At 40.2% G+C, this 21894-nt stretch overlaps 1 protein-coding gene across 2 annotated transcripts in view; it reads left to right on the plus strand.

The window, feature by feature from the left end:
* fam168a (family with sequence similarity 168 member A) overlaps positions 1-21894 on the plus strand; it is a 79508-nt gene that overhangs the window by 24061 nt on the left and 33553 nt on the right. For both annotated transcript variants that reach the window (XM_052026679.1, XM_052026680.1), the window contains exon 2: positions 2590-2677. In XM_052026679.1, the coding sequence (XP_051882639.1) occupies positions 2608-2677 (70 nt within the window). In that variant the 5' untranslated portion in view covers positions 2590-2607. The remainder of the gene's footprint in view (positions 1-2589; positions 2678-21894) is intronic.

Here is a 21894-nt window from a genome sequence, read left to right on the forward strand (position 1 = left end):
AGTCAATATTGAATTTTCTGACTTCTGAAGGTCAGAATTGGCCATTTTTGTCACAAGTCATCTCTAATATTGGTTCTCTTCTACCTCTCCATTAGCATGCCATGACCTGTTATTTACAATACATCAAATGTTCCCCCCCTCTAACTGCCCCATTAATAACTTATCCCCACAGCAACCCTGGCCTGAGCCTTTCACTGATTCCCTTTGTCCTATCCATCTATTCCCCCCCCCCCCCCCACCTCCGCAATTTAAACCTTTTTCTGCTTTCTCATTTCTGATAATGGACCTTTAACCTGAAACATTAACTCTTTTCATTGCCGTCTATTTCCAGCATTTTCTGCTTTTGTTTGAGATTGATGGATATTTGTACTGGCAGGGAATCATGTGAAATGACAATTGGGCAGGATTGTAGACTTAAGATAGAAAATAGTGTTGTTGAATGACAAAATAGGCTTGTACAGCTATATGACTACCTACTGCTTTTTAGTTTGTTGACCTGTTGAATACCAAGATGCATAAACACTTTCCAATTGTGTATTTTGAAAGCAGTCTAATATGATAAGCCTAAATTTTTAATGCATCACCAAACTCTGTATGAATGCTGATCACAACTACATATTTGGTTACCTTTACCAAGTCAATGTTAAATAAACCCTTGATGTTTAAAATATTTTCTTTTGCTGCAATGTTTAATAACAGTAGTCAAATTGAGCTTTCCCCTGAAATTTATTCTAACTTAGAAAATCATCTTTTAGAATATTTAGAATTCTAGTGATCTCCCTGAAGAGAGGACAGTTGAAACATGAGTTCTTGAAGGATTTTGACAGGATGGATGTTTCTTGTGGGAGAATCTCAAATGAGGGGTCACAGTTCTGCCTACTTAAGGCAGAGATGAAGTGACATTTCATTTGAGAGTCATGAGCATTTGGAACTTATAGGGTGGTGGAAGCAGTCTGTGATGATTATTAAGACAGAAGTTGATATTTGATAAGCGGTTGAATATGAAGTTGAACTTGCAATCAAATCAGCCAGAAACATTAAATTGTGGAGAAGTTTAAGGGGTTGAGTGGCCTACTCCCACTAATTTGTATATTCATATTTTCAGATATCCCATCCAGGTCCATTTTATTGCACTTGGATACAGTTATGTTAATTTTCAATATTAGCTGGAAAGAAAGGATATGGCTTTGTATAGAGTGATAACTATTTGCTTGTGGCTAAGAAAAACTTAGACCTGTATTCCTTGGAGTTCATGAAAATGAGGGATGATCTTATTGAAACAGGAGCCAAAGGGTGCATGACGAGATAGATATTCCACTAATGGGAGAGTCTTGAATGAGGAGATGTCCCTAATCTTGTAACTACAAGATTTAAAACTGAGGTGAACAGGAATTTCTTCTCATTGTGGTGAATCTTTGGAATTCTTCACCTAGGCTAGAGCACTGGAGGTATTTAGAGGAAAATAAATTTTCAAAATGTAGAGGAATTGAGTGCAATGTGGAACTGGCACAAGATGAGTTGAGGTGCTGGGGAGATTGGCATGATCATATAGTGGGGCAAGCTTGAGCAGCTAAGTGGCCTACTCCAATTTTGTGTTCTTGTGAATGGATTGAAATTCTGCTTAAATACTAGCACTAGATTATACTGTTCATACTGTTTTACTCCACTTCCAGCTGATGCTACTTAATGCAACAGATGCTTAAGATGAGAACTTGATTCATAACTCAGACATTAAGATAAATTTATGTCTGTTCCAGTTTCATCCTAATAGTTGAGTAGACTGCTTAGTGTTGGATCCCATATTTCAAATGTATTCAGTAGTAATAATTCCAGGAAAGCTCAATTATCCAAAATTAGATGGAGGAAATGAAAAAAGGAGAGGCTGTTGCAGTCTTGTTAGGACAGTTTACTCAATGCTGGGAATACCATTTTCAAAGCAGTATCCAGGCATATCTGGTTTTGAATGAAGATGTATTCTAGAATGCTATAACTATTCAAATAAATCCAATAGTTTACATATCTAATATTATTCAAGTATACACTTACAGATCAGAGTTCATACTAGTTCGTATAGTTTGCAGCAATTCTGTAGTTGAATTGAGATCTGGCCATAACTGTGATTCATGCAGAGCTTAGCCAAGTTTAGTGGGAAGTTGTATTGGTACCAGTAGGAGGCTGGTAACTTCGCTTCATTACCCACGGAATGAATACTGCCAGTGCTTTGGTAAACTGTTCTTATTTCTGCTAACACTTTTCGTCTAATCTTTTGGTGCAAGATAATGAGAAATAATCTAGTCAATTTCTATTCCTTGCACATGGGCATTTATATCTGCTCTTGTGATGGAATTGTTTCCTGAGAATTCTACAGGTAGGTTACATATTCTATACTTCCATAATTCTTGGCTTATTTTTGAATGTTTTTCACTTACAAGCAACTTGATCCTTTTGAAGATAAATAGAAATGATCTGTCTTGCTTGAATATTAAGACATAGCTGGTTATTATTCATAAATAGCACTAAAATAATTGCAACAGAAATATTGTGTACAAAAAAGTATCAGAATATCTAAGTTGTATTTTCTTTCCTTAGAGTTCCTAGTCTTCCATCATGAATCCCGTTTATAGCCCCGTTCAACCTGGGACTCCTTATGGAAATCCTAAGAATATGGCTTACACAGGTAAGTCTGCTTTACTTTAACTACACTGGTATCCATATGTGCATGATTTAAAGAGACATCAGTGATATTCTGCTGTGAAAGGAAGTGTTTAAATAGCATTAGCTTCTCCTTCATTAGACTGTGATTATGCCCTCTAGAAAAATGGATGCTTAATAATGTCTTTGTCTTAAAATGTATAAGTTAAATGGTTTTGTCGATCAGTTTAAAATTTATTCTAGGGAGCTCTGGTGCAGGAGTATTGTGGTGCAGCTATTATGTATAACCATTTGGTTCTGACCATTTGCAGTTAAAATGGTTAAACAAAATCTGGTGTTGGTATTTTCCATGAGAGCAAGAAACTGGAATTTTATGTGAATGTAGACATTGTAAGAGCCAAGTTAATTCACTGAAGTGATCATTTTCTGGTTATGTTTGAGTGCACTCAATCAGGTGTGCTAATGTATGGCGAAAGGTTATTAAACAATTTCTCATTTGGATATACAAGGACATGATACTCTGCCCTTAAGCTACATAAGTGTTCAGAAGGTTTACCTTTGAATCATCTAAGCACATCGACAAGTGCTTGGATTACTCAAGCAGTGATGTGAATTTGAAGTTGAGTGAATTTTGCAACTTGGAATAACTGAAGATAGGTAAATGCAAAGTTTAATTAAAAAACTGTTTTGATTGACAACAGTGAAAACAGAAAACAGAGAAAGATAGTTTTGAAGCCAATGAGAGGAGGTAGGTGTAATGGCCTACAGGTTATCTAATTGTACCAGTCACTGTTCATGTTTATCTTGTCCAGTGCTTCAATGTGTTTAAAAAAAAATCAGTGCATACATATTCAAGCATAAGATAGACAAACTCTTCAGTGTACACTTTTTGAGCTCATTTACAACATGATGTAGTTCCAAGCAGTCATAATTCTTTAGATCAGTTGTCCAAAACATTTGTGATCACATGCAGTCTGAATCAACCTTAACAAATTGACCCAAAAACATGGGCTACTATTTACAGTGAATAACTAAATCATTTGTAATTGTTGAAAAAATAAATTGCTGGTGGTTCCACTGCGTAGCAAATTTTGGAATACCGTTAGGACTTCGCGACAGGAGTTTTTCTTTTTTGTATAGGGTTTTTATTATAAGGTTTAATGTTACAAGGTTCTTTTTTATAAGTTTTTATATAAGTTTTAATCAGGAATAGTGGAGACTGAACTGCGTAAGTGTATGACGTCAGCAGGTAAGGCATGGGCAGTTTAAAAAAGCAAACCGCCATATCCAGTGGGTAGTGTCGGAGCGGGCAGTGGAATGGGAGAGAGCAGAGTGTTTTGGGCTTTGGCTCAAGGGGCGAGGAAAAGTAGGTGACTTGAGTTAAGGAAGGGGTATGAGTGTGGTTTCCTGTACTCTGTGTCAGATGTGGGAGTTCCCGGAGTCTCCCTGCCTCCAGGAAGGCTACATCTGCACCCGGTGTGTCAAGCTGCAGCTCCTGAGGGACTGTGTTAGGGAACTGGAGATGCAGCTCGATGACCTTCGTCTGGTCAGGGAGAATGAGGAGGTGATAGAAAGGAGTTATAGGCAGGTGGTCACACTGGGACCATGGGAGTCAGGCAAGTGGGTCAGTCAGGAGGGGGGAGAGGAAGAGTCAGGTACCAGAGAGTACCCCTGTGGCTGTACCCCCTTGACAATAAGTACTTCTGCTTGAGTACTGTTGGGGGAGACAGTCTACCTGGGTGAAGCAACAGTGGCAGTGTCTCTGGCACAGAGTCCGGCCCTGTGGCTCAGAAGGGTAGGGAAGGGGAGAGGAGGGCACTAGTGATGGGGGACTCTATAGCTAGGTGGGCAGACAAGCGATTCTGTGGATGCAGGAAAGAAACTCTGAAGGTAGTTTGCCTCCCAGGTGCCAGGGTCCGGGATGTTTCAGATCGCGTCCAAGATATCCTGAAGGGGGAGGGAGAACAGCCAGAGGTCATGGTATATATTCGTACCAACGACATGGGTAGGGAAAGGAATGAAGTCCTGAAAAAAGACTATAGAGAATTAGGAAGAAAGTTGAGAAGCAGGACCTCAAAGGTAGTAGTTTCCGGGTTACTATCTGTGCTAGGTGACAGTGGGTATAGGAACAGAATGAGGAGGAGGTTAAATGTGTGGCTGAGGGATTGGACTAAGGAGCAGGGATTCAGATTTCTGGATCATTGGGGCCTCTTTTGGGGCAGGTATGACCTGTTCAGAGAGGATGGGTTGCACTCGAATCCCAGGGGGACCAATATCCTGGTGGGGAGGTTTGCTAAGGCTACTGGGGAGAGTTTAAACTAGAATTGTGGGGGGTGGGGTGGGATCTGAACTGGAGAGACTGGGGAAGAGGTGTTTGGCTCTCAAATAGAGAACGCTAGTAGTAGGTATGATAGGCAGGTGATAGAGAAGGGACGTGCTCAGACAGGTTTGAGATGTCTATTTTGAGGCATGGAGTATTGTGAACAAGGCAAATGAGCTTAGAGCTTGGATCAATACTTGGAGCTATGATGTGGTGGCCATTACGGAGACTTGGATGGCTCAGGGACTGGAATGGTTGCTTCAAGTGCCGGGTTTTAGATGTTTCAGAGAGGACGGAGGGAGGCGAAAGAGGTGGGGGAGCGGCACTGTTGATCAGAGAGTGTCACTTCTGCAGAAAAGGTGGATGTTGTGGAGGGACTGTCTACAGTCTCTCTGAGGGTGGAGGTTAGGAACAGGAAGGGGTCAATAACTTTACTGGGTGTTTTTTATAGGCTGCCCAATAGTAACAGGGATATTGAGGAGCAGATAGGGAAGCAGATCCTAGAAAGGTGTGAGAATAACAGTTGTTGTGATGGGGAATTTTAATTTCCCAAACATCAATAGGCATCTCCAGACAGTGGTTTAGATGGGGAGGAGTTTAAGTGTGTTCAGAAAGGATTCTTGACACAATATGTAGATAGGCCTACAAGAGGAGAGGCTGTGCTTGATTTAGTATTGGGAAATGAACCTGGTCAGGTGTCAGATATCTCAGTGGGTGAACATTTTGGTGATGGTGATCATAATTCTATCTCCTTTACGTTAGCACTGGAGAGATGGTGCCACTTGATATACACATGCTGTGCACTCTGTCAACCTCTAAGATACTGGTATTTGAGTTTCTCAGTCAGGCCATGTGACCAATTTGATCACAGTATATGCGAATAACAAAGCCCATCTATTTTGCACAATCATGCAGGAAGTTAATGATATGTTCTGACAATTTTCAACTGACCAGCTGAGCAAGGATGTTTGTCTCTTTCAATTTTTCTTTCAGTTTTTATAGTCAAGGATCAGCAAAGTTATAGTTAAATTGTCAATTGACAACCCATAGAGCCATGTACAAAATTGATTAAAATGGATCTGTTTGTCACCTCAAATGGGGAAAAAATTCTTCCTCAATATTCTATTGGGTTTATTAGTGAACATTTTGATTATGTACCTTATTTTGGGCTTCCTTACAATCAAAGATATTCTATGTCAAACTGTTTCTTGTGTCACAAGAGATTCTGTTCCACAAGGGTAGTCAACTCCCTATGTTCAGAGTGAGTTTTTAAGTGAAACAACATTTTTAGCGCACAAAATTAAAGCAGGATGTCTAGACCTATTTCGGACCCCTCTCCTGCCTTTAATGTTTTTGTAGTATCTAAACAGCAAAATCTCTAATTTTGAAAGCAGTGATATAGTTGGTTGAGTTTGTTGCAGTGACATCATTGTTAAGAGGGCTTAATTGAAAGAATTATATTTGTTTGGCACCTGTGTCCTTGGGATCCTTTGAAGTTTCGTAGCAACTGAATTGTAGACTTGCATAAAAGGCAGCTATTATACATTGTACTGTACCAATTCCCTATGCTGATTTCTCCGTAAATTAGAAACACCAGTTTTCGATAGTAACCCATATCACATCGCTCTACATACACTTGCTATAATTCTTTCATTTCATTGAATATTCAATACAATGCTACCTACAATTAAACTAATGGAATATATACTGTATTCAGTCATTAATCAATACCACAAAACATTTTATTACTATGTTGGAAAACACTGAAAATATATGGGAGAATTTGCACAGTCAAATTTCAATAAGGTTAGCCATAACCCAGGGACCCCCTATACATTATCTTTAAGAATACAGCTGCTGATTCACAGCAGGAGGTCACTTAAGAGATTTGCTTTGAGAAATGACAAGGCAAATCTCATCTGTTGACTTCTACTGGTGGGGTGGGGGGGTTGGGGTGGGGGTGAAGAAAAATGGTTTACATATAGTTCTCAGAAAGGGAACTCAAATGTAATCTGGGGACTGCCAGTATCTCCTTACTGCAGGAAGGTTGCATGTAAACAGTTTTGAATTAACTACCTGTTGCCCCTATCCATAACTCCTGAAGATGTTTGCATTTCTATATGTAACTTCCCTGTCTTGAAAAATGCTTTTTCTCAACCAAAAAAAACTGGGAGAATTTGCATAAAGTTTGATTTCTATAAGTTGGTTATTCTGTAACTTAAGGGAGCCCCTGTATGTTCTTCCTGCTACTCCATCCCACACCAGAATTGTCTGAGGGCACTCTGCTGCCTTGAACAGAGGTTCAACCAATTCAAACCCACAACACTGGACTCATTCTCGTATTGAGTAACATTAACTCAACCCATTTTATCCAGATCACAGGTAAGGCTTTGGGAGCTCAACATGGGCCCAAGTTACAACTCTGTGGGATAAGTGGAACATTGCTTCGGCCCTAGTCACACTCCCTTGCTCAAGTCATTCTAGTACACTGGTGACTCTATTGGTGCTGTTTCTTGCACTCACACAGAACTTTAATTTTATTAGTTTTGCTGTGATTTTCCACCCTATTCTCAACTCATCCCTTCTCTTTCTGGGTCTCTGACTCTGGATAGGTTAGTGACACAGATCCATTATGTCACAGAGGGTGGTTTTAACTGGCATCTGGAGGTGACTACACACAAGGTTTAATGGTCTGAATTTCTCGGAGAATGTAAATGTATAAGCAAGGAGATTGAGAACTTAATCACAGAAGTGAATCACCAGAGTTGATTGATCACAGGATTCTGAAATGGGAGTTGTTTTGAGAAGCCATTGGTGCCTGTATAGCGAGCATAATCTACAGGCTGGAACCAGACCAGCATGAGAAGAGCCACTAGCCCAATGTAATATTGTCTAGCCTCACTAAGCAGCCATAAATTGGGGACTTTGCTGACTTTGCTCGCATTACTAAGATCCAACATCTGAGGTCTAGTAAATTGGGAAGTGGCCAGCTAAATATAGTGAGATAAGAAACAATGTGTGTCCACTCTTAAGATATCTATATGCATCTAGGGCCACGAGCAGAAGAACTGGCAGTGACTATGATGAGAGAGAATGAGAGCCAAGACTAAGAAGTATCTTGGTGTTGAGGCTTCATCAGACCCAGATGAAGAATAAGGTCTTTATAGCAATCATTTCCATGCTTATCTGCACTTGATTGGCACTCTACCAATAAGGAAGCCACAGATTGGTTAAGTGAAAATGGAGGCTTTACTGTGGCAACCAGCTCCAATGAGATGCAGATGGCTGAAGTAAGTTGGACCTGCACTGGATTATTGATGTGGTGACATTGTTAAAGGAAAACATAAAATATAGGAGGAAGATGGGTCTTGGAAACAATTTAACTCCTTACTGAACTCTGGAATAGCACAAGAACGTGGGATCAACACTCAAAGATGCCGGAGTCTGGGACTTGGGGAATAAAGGGAAACCTAAGTCTGACCGAAACTGATCACCTTGTATCTAGATGGGTAGTTTACTGTGCAAGATGTGGGTGCTTGTATGTTGTATTTGCAATTAAGAGTTTGAATAAAGCTAAGTATACTTGGTGCCAGTGGTCTCTAATGTAAGTGCAGATTTGGCACAATATTCTACCTTAGTTGACAGAACTCGTTTGTCTCCATCTGTTTCTTGAACCTCTGTTATCACTCTATCCTCTTGGACAGAGCAAAGATGGGGTTCCCCTGGTTCTCACTTTCCACTCCACCATCCTCTGCATTGAACAGATCATCCTTTGCCATTTCTTCCACATTCCATGAGATTCCACTTCCGCATGCATCTTCCCTTCCTGTTTTTAGTATTCTGAAAGAATCAATCACTTTGTGACTCTGATCTTCCATCTTCACTCCACTTCTCACAGTACTTTACAAATGTATGAGATGAAGCACTTGTCCTTTTGCCCCTTCCCTTTTCACCATTCAAGAGCACAGAGGTTCCTTCCAGGTGAAGCAGTGATTCTCTTGTATTTGCATGTTTGGTGGGCTGTTCATGTGGTCAATTCTATATTGCAGAAACTAAATATTGATTGGATTAATCCGCAAGGGTGACCCAGAGTTTCCAGTGGGCTGCCAGGTAAATTCTCTATCCCACTCCCACTCTTACCTATCTGTGTGTGGCCTCTGCACTGTTCTAACGATGCACATTGTAAGCTTGAGGAACAGCACCTCATCTTCCATCGGGGTATGTTGCAGCCTTTTGGATTCAATATTAAATTGAACAATTTTAATTAACTCACCTTTTGTTTTTATCAGAATAGCCAGTTTTGCTATAGGTTATCCATCTGTGATATTATCAATATTTTCTCTCTCCACTGATGCTCCTTGACCTGCTAGGTGTTTCCTCAAGCTCTCACTGGTTCATGGGTTTTACTTCCTTTGTTTCCTCTCTCAAATTGTCCTCATTAATAACCAGATGGCTTCATCAACAGTTAATCACTATGGCAACCCTGGCCTCACCATATCAGCAATGCATGGAGTCCTTATTATCCACGAGGGATAGGAATGCAAATGTCCAGCAGATAAACATGGTTACCCCGGGGGCCTTCTCCTTTGTACCAATATATCCACAAAATATGCCCTCCTAATATTCTGAATGTATTAAAATAATAGACAATAACAAGGATTAAAAATATTTAAATACCTAAAAGAGAATATCAGCTAACCAAGTGCTTCCATTGAATATGTTCAAATTTAAGACCAGTTATTAATTTTGAGATCTAGGTGTAGTGTGTAAACAAAGGCTATAAATCTATGGCTTTATTCGGGGAGGAAAATATTTTGATGATGCTTTCAGTGTATTCTATTTGCCTATCTATCCATTCCCCATCCTCTTTGCAAGTTGACGCTAACTTTTCAGTTTGGATGAGGGGTCATTATCCTGACACATTAACTCTTTCACTTTGTACAGTTAATGCCTGGTCTGAGCATTTCCAACATTGTTTTTATTTCAGATTTCTAGTATCTGGAGATTTATGTTCAAATATTTGTTGTTCTGCATCCTTTTAAACAAAAAAAAGGTACCCAGCATCTTGCTCCAAAAATTACAAATGTGTCCAGGCTTTCTTGAGAATTTTATTTAAAATGCTATTGTTTTATTAGCTTTTAGTCTTAATAACTTTGTTAATTTTTAACTAAATTGTGAATTACCTTCTGATCTAGATCTGTTTAGATGAATTGTGAATCAAAAGGTTTCTAGTTCCCACCATTTTTGGAAAGCTGGAAAAGCATTGAACTAGTCTGCAAATTTTTGCATCTTGTACTCCATTGATGAAATTGGGCTACAGTTGAAGTTATCATAAATTTGTCTTCTGGTGTGGAATGCAACTTTTATCCTTCTCAAAACTTGATATTTAGGAGTACCAGGAATAATCAAGGACAGGAAGAAGCAAGGGGATGGAGATCGGTACAGTTACTTCCAAAGGCAGATGGATTGATTTTAAGATGTTGGTTTTGAAAGGGAAGAGTTGCAAATCATCATGCAGTCAAGAAAGGGAGTTGGATTAATAATGAGAATTAGCTTAAAGGTGTGATGTTCTCATGAACAAAGCAAGCTTGGGGGGGGGGGGGAATGAAGGGCATGAAACTTGATTATGTGGGTTTGGGGCTGGGAAAGAGGATTCCAAGGGATTTTGTGTCAGTAGACAAAGGTTGCTGAATGGATCTTTTAGTTCCAAGATGTCATTAGCATACCGAAGATAAATAATTGACACTTTGAAGAGTCCCATCATTGTGTGGAGATAACAAAGCTGTCCATCTGTTCTCTGTGCCATGCAGCACAGAAGTGGGACCTTCTGTCCACCACACCCTTGCACTACAAGTACCTATCTAAACTAATCCCATTTATCAGTACTTGGCCTGTAGCCTTCAATGCTTTGGGATTCAAGTGCTTGTCCATCTACAAAATGTTGTGAAGCTCTCTTCTTTCACTGCTCTCTCAAGCATTGTTAAAGATTCCAACCACCCTCTGGGTGAAAATATCTTCCCTGTACCCCTCTAAACCACCCAGCCCTTGCCTTTGATTGCCTAGTCCTCTGGTTTTAACTGCCTGGACCTCTGCAATGGGGACAGGTTTCTTGCTATATACCACATCTCTGCCCTGCATTCTGTATTAGATAGTGGGCATAGGTTCTTTAATGTGGGCAAGAATGACTGCTAGGAAGATGGAAAACAGGCCTGGGGCAATAACACAACTTTATGCAACCCAAGGAGATTTCAGCATTAGAGTCAGATGTGAATCAGATCTCTGGAATGGTTGGAAAAGGAGGGGTCAGAAAGAACAATTCCAATGCAGTTGTGAACATTCATTATTCAGTATCCTGTGTGGTTATCCCAAAAACCATCCTTGGAGTCAGAAGTTATAAGACAACCTTGAGGCAGCCTTGCTCTAAGCACCTAGCACCTCTTTGACCATATCATAGAGTTAGGTTGGAAGGATGCTTATGTGTCAAAGGCCATGCAAGAAACTGACTATTGAATAGACTGCCACTTTGTGAGAACCATCTTGAATATTCAGAACCCTTCAAAGCACCATAAACAGGCAGAATCTTTATATAGAAAAGAAATTTTGCACCAATTCCCCTTCAAGGATCTTCAGAAGTGTCTTCAAGAGAAGCTGTCTGCTAAATCTATATCTATTACTCCAGACTTAAAGGTTTTAAGTCTGCTATTCTAAGTATATGCTGGGTCCATAGACTTTGTCATCCACCAGCGCAAAAAGTGAAGAGAATGATTCTCAATGCATATGGCAAAACACAGTCCAGCAGGAGAAAGTGTCATGTATTATAGTGCTGGGTGCCATTGGGAAAATGGGATAAGAGTAAAGGTTTTACTGATTTTAAAACAAATTGGGTTTTCTATATTTGTAAATAGTCATGGTTAATCAACAGGGTATTGTGCAATTTTAACATTTTATCCAAGGCATGTTAAAGCAGTATTCAGTATACACTATACTGAATAAGCAGCTAGTTGTGAATGCGCGAGATACTATGACTGTGTTCTCTGATGCGAAGAAGGCTGAGGAGATTTAGAGGTTAAAATTTTGTTTTGATATTGTGATCAGAAAAATATTACCTAAGTTTGGGGAATTAATGAGTAATCTAAAATTCAGTTTGAGATGGATTGCTTTTTGTAGAGAGTTGTTAGATATGGAGTGCTTTACCACAGGGAATGGTTAAAATCTTGCTGCATTCCTTAAGAGAGTGGACAAATTGCAGCAGCAGAAAATAGTTAAGATGGAGATGGTTGTAATATTTTCATATGGTTATTGTAAAACTACAATTTGTGTTGTAAAAATGATTGAAGTTGGTCTTTTGAGAACTAATTCCTAGAAAAATTTGTTTTAAATGGTGCCACAGGAGTTTTAACCTCCAGTAGAATAGTTACCTCAGGAGAAAGAGGGTCTTGTGGCTATCTTAAGCATGCCTTCCATTCTGAATTAGACCATCAGTTATAAGCCTGATATGGGCACAAAGTTGGTTACTATAATTGTGGGCAGAAGTGGTAATATGAGCAGTAATTTGCATTGGAATCAATTTGAATGTTAATTAGTCCTTTCCTGTTGCATTAAAATTTTGTTTTTGAGCACATCATTATTTGTATATCCTTGCAGTTAAAACTACATTGTTCTCGATGTTTGTAACTCAGCATTCTCAGTTTTTGAACAGTTAAAATTAATTTTGATGATAATCAATGTTAAACTGAAATCTGAACAGTCCACTTGTACAGAAGTGCAAAGTATGTTTTGCATAGAGCATTTTCAGTTTGGGCTAATTTTCTAATTAATTCCTGATGGCATTTGGATGTGGGCACTAAATGTGTAATTGAAGCAGGTTTGTTTCCAGTATCTCAAGTTATTTGTCACTTAGTGTTAATGTGCTGAGAATGCAAAAACAGTTTATAAAAAGAGGGTTTATGTGGATCTAATTGACTTTGTCCCGGGAAGCTTAGTAATTAGCATGCCGCAGATGTTACTATGACAATCTTGGGCAGTCTCTCAGGGTCAAGGATAGCTTCAGTTCTTTAGGTTAAGGGGGTCGATGAAGCTAATGTGGGTTCCACAGACTGCCATAGATGGTGCAGGAGATTTTTGATGGGCTGGGTGGGTAGTGTAGTACTGCTCATGCCATTTTCATTGGGCTTTTACATGATTCCAGCAAAGGGATGAGGTTCTCAGTGTCACCCCAAATGTGGCTCCTCTGTTTTGAATGGTCATGGACCAGTGAACCTATGAATTGGTGCAGATGCAAGACATTTTTGAGAACACTCAGAACATTCTTGAATTGTTTCCTGTGTCCTGGTAGTCTTTTGCTGTGATGTAGCTTTGAGGGTAAAGTGCCTGTTCTGGGACTTTGGTGTCAGGCAACCAAATGGTATGGTCTGGCTATTGAAGTCATAATGAAATGGCACAGAAACGGGCTGCTTGGTTCACCTTGTCGATGCTGATCATAGAGTACCCATCCATCCCACCCATTTACCAGCACTTGGCTGTAGCACTTCTATGCTTTGGCAATTCAAGTGCTTGTCTAGATACTTAAATGTTGTGGAAAATCTCTGCCTGCACCACCCTTTCAGGAATTGCCAATCCACCCCATCCACCCGCTGATGGGAAAATACTTCCTTGTATCCCATCTAAACCTCTTGCTCCTCACTTTAAACCTTTGCCTCCGATTATAAATCTGCAATGAGAAAAAAATTTAGTATTGACTACCCTATCTATGCATCTCATAATTTTGAATGCCTCTAGATCCCCCATTCAGCCTTCTCTGCTTCAAAGGAAACAAACCCAACCTATCCATTCTCTCCTCATACCTGAGACACTTCATCTCAGCAACATCTTATTGAATCTCCTCTACATCCTCTGAAAAGCAATCACACCCTTTCTACACGGACTCTAGTTCTTTACTGACCTGTAACTGCAGTTTTAAACCCCTTCTCTCTCCCCTCCCCCCCCCCCCCCCCCCCCCCCCCCCCCCGAGGCGCACCAGCAAACCTACCTGCAAGGATATTGGTCCCCAACAGTACAGGTGTAAACCATCCCACTTGTACAGGTCCCACCTGCCCTGGAAGAGAGCTCAATGATTAAAAAATCTGAAGCCCTCCCTCTTGCACCATCTCCTTAGCCATGTGTAATCTTGCCTTGTTATCATGCGGCATGGGTAGTAATCCTGAGATCACCACCCTGGAGGTCCTGTCTTTTAACTTGGCACCTAACTTCCTGAACTTGCTTTGCAGGACCTTGACACCCTTCCTGCCTCTGTCATTGGTAGCGATGTGGACCACGACTTCTGACTGCTGACCCTCCCCCTTAAGAATGCTGTGGACGCGATCTGAGATGTCTTTGACCCTGGCATCCGGGAGTCTTGTTCTCGTCCACAAAATCTCCTATCTGTTCCCTTAACCAATGAATCCCCTATCACTACTGCACTTCTCTTACCCCACCCTTCGTTTCTGAGCCACAGAGCCAGACTCCGTGCCAGAGACGTGGCACGGACCTTGTATTCTGTGTGCTGGCTAATGGCACTTAGCATCACATATGCATTCTTTACCACCCTATCTGCCTGTGTTGCCACCTTCAAGGTTGTTGTGGACTCGTTCCTCAATGCTCGCTAGGGCCTTAGGAAACTGAAATGTGTATGTCCTATCCTTGACCTCATTTCTCATTTATTAGGATTAAATTCTTTCAGCAATTGCTGTGCCCAGTTTACCAGCTGATCAATATCTTTCTGTAGTCAGAGGCTATCCTCCTCACAATCCATAATATAATTGTATCTCTTACATTCACATCCAAGTCTCAGGGACCCAGTACCAATCCCTGTTGGACACCACTGGTCACAGGTTTTAATCACAAAAGCAGCCTTCCACCATCACCTGTCTCAATATTCAAGCCAATTATGGATCCAATTTTCCTTGGAATCCATGGGGTCTTACCTTTTTGAATTAGCCTTCCATATAAGGCACAGGACCTTGTCAAATGCTTTACAAAAGCTCATGTAGACTTATCAACTGCACTGCCCTCATCTAGCTCAATCAAGTTTGTAAGACATGACCTCCCTGGCACAAAGCCATTGCTGACTGTCCCTAATGTCTGTTTTTCCAGATGCAAGTAATCCTATCCATAAGAATCTTCTCTAATAATTTCCCTACCACTGATGCAAGGTTCACTGGCCTATAATTTCCTGGTTTGTTTCTACTGCACTTAAACAGAGGAACAACATTGGCTCTGCCCCAGTAATCTCCACTTGCCTCTCTCAATAACCTGGGACAGATCCCATCAGACCCTTGGGACTTATCCACCTTAAGGATCTTAAAGACACCCAACGTCTCCTTGATATCAACATGTCTTGATATCAGCATACTCCTCCCTGATCTTGTTATCTTCCATGTCCTTCTCCTTGGTGAATACTGATGCAAAGTACTCATTTGGTACCTTGGCCATTTCCTCTGTCTCCAGGCATAAATTTTCTCCTTTGTCCTTGATGGTCCTACCCTCTCCCTAGTTACCCATTTGTTTTTGATGTATGTGTAAAATGCCTTGATTCTTTAATCCTACTCACCAAGGGCATTTCATGGCTACTTTAGGCCCTCTTGATTCCCAGTTTGTTCTCTCCTGCTTTATATTCAAAGGACCTGTTTGATTTCAGCTTCCTAAACCTTGCACATGCTTCCTTTTTCTTTAATAAATTTGCAACATCTTTCATCTGAAGTTTGTCTTCCTCATGGGAACATCTTGCCATTCTTGTTTGTCTTCCTCATGGGAACAACTTGCTCCTGAATTCTCACCAGCTGGCCTTTAAATGACTCCTATCTGTCAGATGTGGATTTCCTCAATAACAGGCAGTTATGGGATGGTGTAAATTATGTCCATTGTGTCTCTAGATATGACTGAGGAGGACCTCTGCCTGAACGTGGTTAAGTTACTTTGTCTTTGTGGCCCCTTTGTATATTTTCCTCTTTGCTGTTTTAAAGGTCAGCAAGGGTACTGGCTGTTCTGGAGGCCTTTTTTTCACCTGCTTGTTGGTCTGGGGTGACGGCAAGACTCCAACAGTTTGCTGTTGGACAGAATTGAGGACACTTGCACGGTAAAGGGTTCTTCAAAATGCTATTTTCAGCGGATTCTAATTTTGGTGATAAATACTTGATACCATTGTTCTTTTAAAGATGCCAGAAATTAGTAAAATGTTTTAAACATATTTAAGATGATAAGGCAAGTAGTTTTTCTCCATGATGGGGGTGTACAAGAGGAGGCATATGTTTACATTGGGAGGTAAGAGGTATTGAAGGGATCTGAGGGGGATTTTTTTTTCAGCTGTTGAAATCTAGATTGTACTACTTGAGGTGGTGGAGACTGATGCTCAACATTCTGCATACTCAAACTTTGAGATAGCACTTGAATCACCAAGGCATAGAAGGCTAGGGACCTAATGTGGGCAAGTGGGATTAGTAGGGAAAGGTGCAACGGTTGGCGTGGAAGTGGTGGGCTGAAGGGTTTGTTCCAGTGTTGTACAACTATGGCTCTATGATAAGAATTGTCTGGTGTTTTAATTTATAGATGAAGATTTGTGTGCATTGCATTGCACATGTGCTAGCCATTACAAATCTGAGTTTTTCAGGAGGTAATTGAGATTGATAAATGCAGGATGATGTTGCCTATGTGGATTTTTAAGACTTTTGACAAGATGATAGGCATAAGGAATATGAAGCGCGTTAGTAAACTGGATCCAAAATTGGCTGGAGGCACAGGATGCTGGTTTTTCTGACTGGAAATCTATAACAAGTGGTGTACTGCAGGGATCAGTGCTGGGACCTTTGTGAAATAATAGGGAGTGTGACTAGTAAGTTTGCAATTAACATGAAAATGGGTGGAGTCATAGATAACTAAGAAGGTTGTTTAAAGATACAGCAGAACCTAAATCAACTAGAACATTGGGAGGAGTGGTGGCAGATGGAATTTAATCCAGATAAGTGTGAAGTAATGCACTTTGGGAGGTCAAATTCTGTTACGGCATATAGAGTAAATGGCAGGGACCTTGGGAGTGTTGATGTACAGACACCTTGGGGTGCTGGTCCATCACTCCCTGAAAGCGGTGACACAGGTGGATAGTGTAGTGAAGAACGCATTTGGCAAGCACTCCTTCATAGGCTGAGGTACTGAGTACAAGAACATAGAATATTAGAGCACAGTAAGGCCCTTTGGCCCATGATGTTGTGCCGACATTTTATCCTGCTCTAATATCTAACCCTTCCCTCCCACAGCTCTCCATTTCTCTATCATTCATGTATCTATCTAAGAGTCTCTTAAATGTCCCTAATGTATCTGCCCCCACGACTTCTGCCAGTAGTGCGTTCCATGCACCCACCACTCCCTGTGGGGGGGAGGGGGGGGGGAGAAAAAGACTTGCCTCTGACATCCCCAATACCCACAATCACCTTAAAATGATGCCCCTTCATGTTAGCCATTTTTGCCCTGGGGAAAGCTTCTGACTGGCCACTTGATCTATGCCTCTTATCATCTTGTACATCTCTATCAAGTCACCTCTCATCCTCTTCTCCAAAGAGAAAAGCCCTAGCTCGCTCAACCTATCCTCATAGGACATGCTCTCCAATCCAGGCAGCATCCTTGTAAATTTCCTCTGCACCCTCGAAAGCTTCCACATCCTATAATGAGATGACCAGAACTGAACACAATACTCCAAGTGTGGTCTAACCAGAGTTCTATAGAGCTGCAACATTTACCTCACGGCTCTTGAATGCAATACCCCGACTAATGAAAGCCAACACACCATATGCCACCTTAACCACCCTATTGACCTAGACAGCAACCTTGAGGGATCTATGGACGTGGACCCCAAGATCCCTCCGTTCCTCCACACAGCTAAAAGTCCTGCCATTAACCTTTTTGTGCTGCCTTCAAATTCGATCTCCCGAAGTGTCACTTCACACTTATCCGGGTTGAACTCCGTCTGCCACTTAGCCCAGGTCTGCATCCTATCAATATCCTGTTGTAATCTACAGCACCCTTCTACACTATCCACAACACCACCAACCTTTGTATCATCAGCAAACTTGCTAACCCACCCTTCCACATCCTCATCCAAGTCATTTATAAAAATCATGTTGGGACATCGTGTTGCAGTTGTTCAAAACATTAGTGAGACTGCATAGTTCTGGTTGCCGTACTACAGGAGGACATGTAGCAATAGAGTGCAGAAGAGATTCACCAGGATGTTGCCTAGAATGGAGGCAGATTGGATAGAGTGGGTTTAATCTCACTGGAACATGAGGCTGAGGGGTGACCTTCTAGAGGTTGAGAAAATTGAGGGACAGAGTATCGATTGTTAGTATCTTTTTCCCAGGGCAGGGTAGTCTAAAACTAGAGTGCATAGGTTTAAGGTGATAGGGGAGAAATTTAAAGGAGATCTGAGGGGTATGTTTTTTCAGAGAGGATGGTAGTTATCTGGAAACATTTGCAAGAAATAGTGGAGGCAGATACTGTTGCAGTGTTTAAAGGCATTTGGACTCCTATTTGGATAGGAAAGGAAAGGAATAGAGGGATATAGGTCTAATGCAGGCAAGTGGCATTAGCATTGTTGGCATGGGTGAGATGTACTGTAACTGCCTGTTTTTGTAATGTAAGTTTCTATGATTTTTTTTGATCAATTCATCATGAAGGATGTACTTGTATCTTTAAAATAGCATTTTGGGGAGAATATTTTGTTAATTCATCTTTGGTTAGCCAGAAACACCCATTTTAGTTATGTAAACCATGCTAATCAAGGTTTCCAAAACACTAAGGAATTGCAATGCAGTAGGACAGTTAACCCCAGGAATCTCGTTTGAATACAAGCTCAGGCAGAGTTAATTACTAATGTGTAGATATAGCTGTAAATAGTTTGACAGTTGTTGGCATAACCATGTGCTTAAACTATCCAGTATAAAAGTCAGAGGGTTCTGCTCTGGGTTATCATCTGGAGAAAGAAACCTGAATATAACGAGGATAACTGTAAACTAATGTAAAGCTAGGTTGGAATTATTTGTCATTTAGCACAGATAGGAATATTAAAGGAATAATGCATCAATAAGGTGGGTTTTCTTGGTGTCAGAATGAGAGAAGTGAAATTGTACAGGTGACAGAAGGGTCCAGAAAACATGGATGCAGTGGACTGTGCAAGGTGTCTCTATTTTGAGGAGCTTGTGGTGGTTTAGTACCACTTGAAAATGGAGGGTGGCCTTTTGTGTGTGGTGGGGGGGAGGGGGGAGCTTTCAGTTATTGGCACCTTAAGGAATCTTGAAAGCACTTTACAACCAGTTAATGAAGTATAGACACCTTTTGTAGAGAATCTAGCAGATTACACACAGTGACCCCATAAATGGCAATGAGACAAATTAGCTTATTTACTTCGGCATTGATTGACAGAAGGATATTGGCGAGATGCATGGGTCTCCTTGCTCAATCGGAAAGGTCTTCAGAAGGAAAGATGCCGTTAAATGTTTTAATGGCATCTGAACAGGAAGTAAGACCTTGTTTTATGCCTCTAAATAATGATGCCCAACTACATATCCATCCATTTTATTTGCTGATTATTTTAAAAGCAAGAGCAAACCAATCACCTAGAGTACTTGACAGTTAGTGTTTAATTAGACTTGAAGTCTCCTCCTTGAACATAAATGAAACTAAATTATTGGGGGATCTAGAACAGGCCAAAAATAAGTAATCTGTCAAAGGTGTATATGCCATTGGCATTGAGTCCATTCAGTCTTAATTTACTGCTTTTCATAAGTTTAAAGATTTATCTAAAATTTAATATATTCCAGCATTCAGTAAATTAACATTCTTGTAAAATAAATGCAGGAAAATTGCTAGCTATTTTATCAGTTAATCAAGCTTCATACAAACCCTATTTTCATCAGTAGGGACCAAGTTTTAGAACTTTCAGTTGTGCCTATGAGCAAGGTACCAGTCCTAAATACATTAAGTTTTTAAGGTATGACGTGCATATTGTACATTTTGAAATTGCCAGTTCTTGAGATCTGTCGGGCTTGCTGAGCGCCATTTGAGAGCTTTGAACTGTCATATGCATCAGTATACAGATGCAGGCAGACCTGATGTCTTGAATAAGTAATTCCAGCTACTTTATACATCACAAAAAATTTAAATATATTTGTATATTTGTTGTAGATTGGATTTGTATGATATCAATAATTGGAGTAAAATTGTTGACATTTTGGGTCAAAACCCTGCATCAGATGCTGCTCAACCTACAAAGTTACTCAAGCTGATTGCTTGCACTGGAAATCAGTATCTTTTTTCCCTTGCATATTAAAACTGACAAGATATGCAGAGTTGACAAAATTTTTACGAGGAAAGAGTAAGCACTGTTTAGCATAATGAAATAGAAAGGCAGAATGTGCATCGGGCTCACTTTATCCTAGAGAGTTGAGTATTCTGAATTGATCTTCAAACTGATTTCCTCAATTTATAGCAATGATATAATGAACATTTAATGCAGCAGAATGTTAACTTTTTTTTAAGGAAATGATTAAGTGCAAGTTCCCTTCCAAGTTTCATTTTATCCTGGAAGTGCATCATTGTTCCTTGCTGTATCTAAATTATGTAACTACTACAGTTTGTGGTTGTATCTTCAGAATCATGCAGAGGCAGTTGAATCCACTTTCTTGCCTTCAGTAAATGTTTGCACATCCAGAGAAACAAAGGAAAAAAAATTAAATTAAGCAATTGATCTAGGAGTGCCTTGATAACACTTAAGTTAATGTTGTATTTCAGTCCATCAGGTCACTGAGGTGAACTTGGCTTAAATGAACCCAGCTGCAGGATTAACTTGGTTTCCTATTCCATTTCTCCAGCAATCTATCAGTGGGATACTTAGTGTTTTGCTTTAACATTAATAAGTGCTGGAAATCTAAAATGAAACCCAACATATGGGAACTTCTTAGCAGAGCAGATAGTATTTGTAGCATGAACTGGGCATTTTGGATTAATGACCATTTGTCAGGACTTAAAGTGAAAAGTAATGAGTTAATTACAGAAAAAAGGAAATTTGAGATGGGACAAAAGAGCAAAAGCAAGGATCTTTCATAAACTGAAGTTAGAAGATTAAAGAGGACAATAATTCAAGGCAGATGAGATAGTAATAGGGCTAGTAAAAAAAAAGTTGGGCTTAACTGGGAATCATTACTACATCTGCCTGAAACTGGAGGCAATGGTTAGAATTTGAAACTAAACTGCTGTTTGGAAGACTAAAGATGAGATGCTATTCAATGTTAGGCTGCTTTGTTCTCTAACTCCTACACTGTTCCAAATTGGTCAAAATTGGAATGTGGTGGTGAATTAAAATGCCAAGCAGCTAGAAGTCTGCAGTTGTATCCTGACCTGAGATGTTCCACAAAGCGTTCCTCCTATGCAGGAGAAACCATGTTAAGAGCAGCAAGTGATGGTATACCAATTTTTGAAAATTGCAAATTGGATCAGAAGTTGGCCTTGGAGCTAATCTATATTTACACAGGAGGGCGCCATAAGGAGAGCAATGATAATTTATCAGAAAAAAAATCAAGGGAGATCCTGGGGGCTAGATTAATAACATTTATTGGAGCATCAATTACCTTCAAACTATTAAATGACACTAGTTTCTATTACGTAAGTAAACATTTTCCTTGAAAGGATGTTGATGAACTGGGGAAGTTTTAATAAAGGTTAACTAGATTCATACCAGAACTAAGATTCGATCTGTCAGAATAGATTGAACTGATTTGGGTCTTTTTCCTGAGGGGAGAAAACATCAGATAACCTGAGGACTCCTTGAAGATAACGAAACTGCTTGTTGTATCTTGTTGACAAGTCCAAGAGTGGGAGCTATCAATATAAAGTGGTCT

This window comes from Pristis pectinata, chromosome 11 (genome assembly GCF_009764475.1).
Source record: "Pristis pectinata isolate sPriPec2 chromosome 11, sPriPec2.1.pri, whole genome shotgun sequence".
NCBI lineage: Eukaryota > Metazoa > Chordata > Chondrichthyes > Rhinopristiformes > Pristidae > Pristis > Pristis pectinata.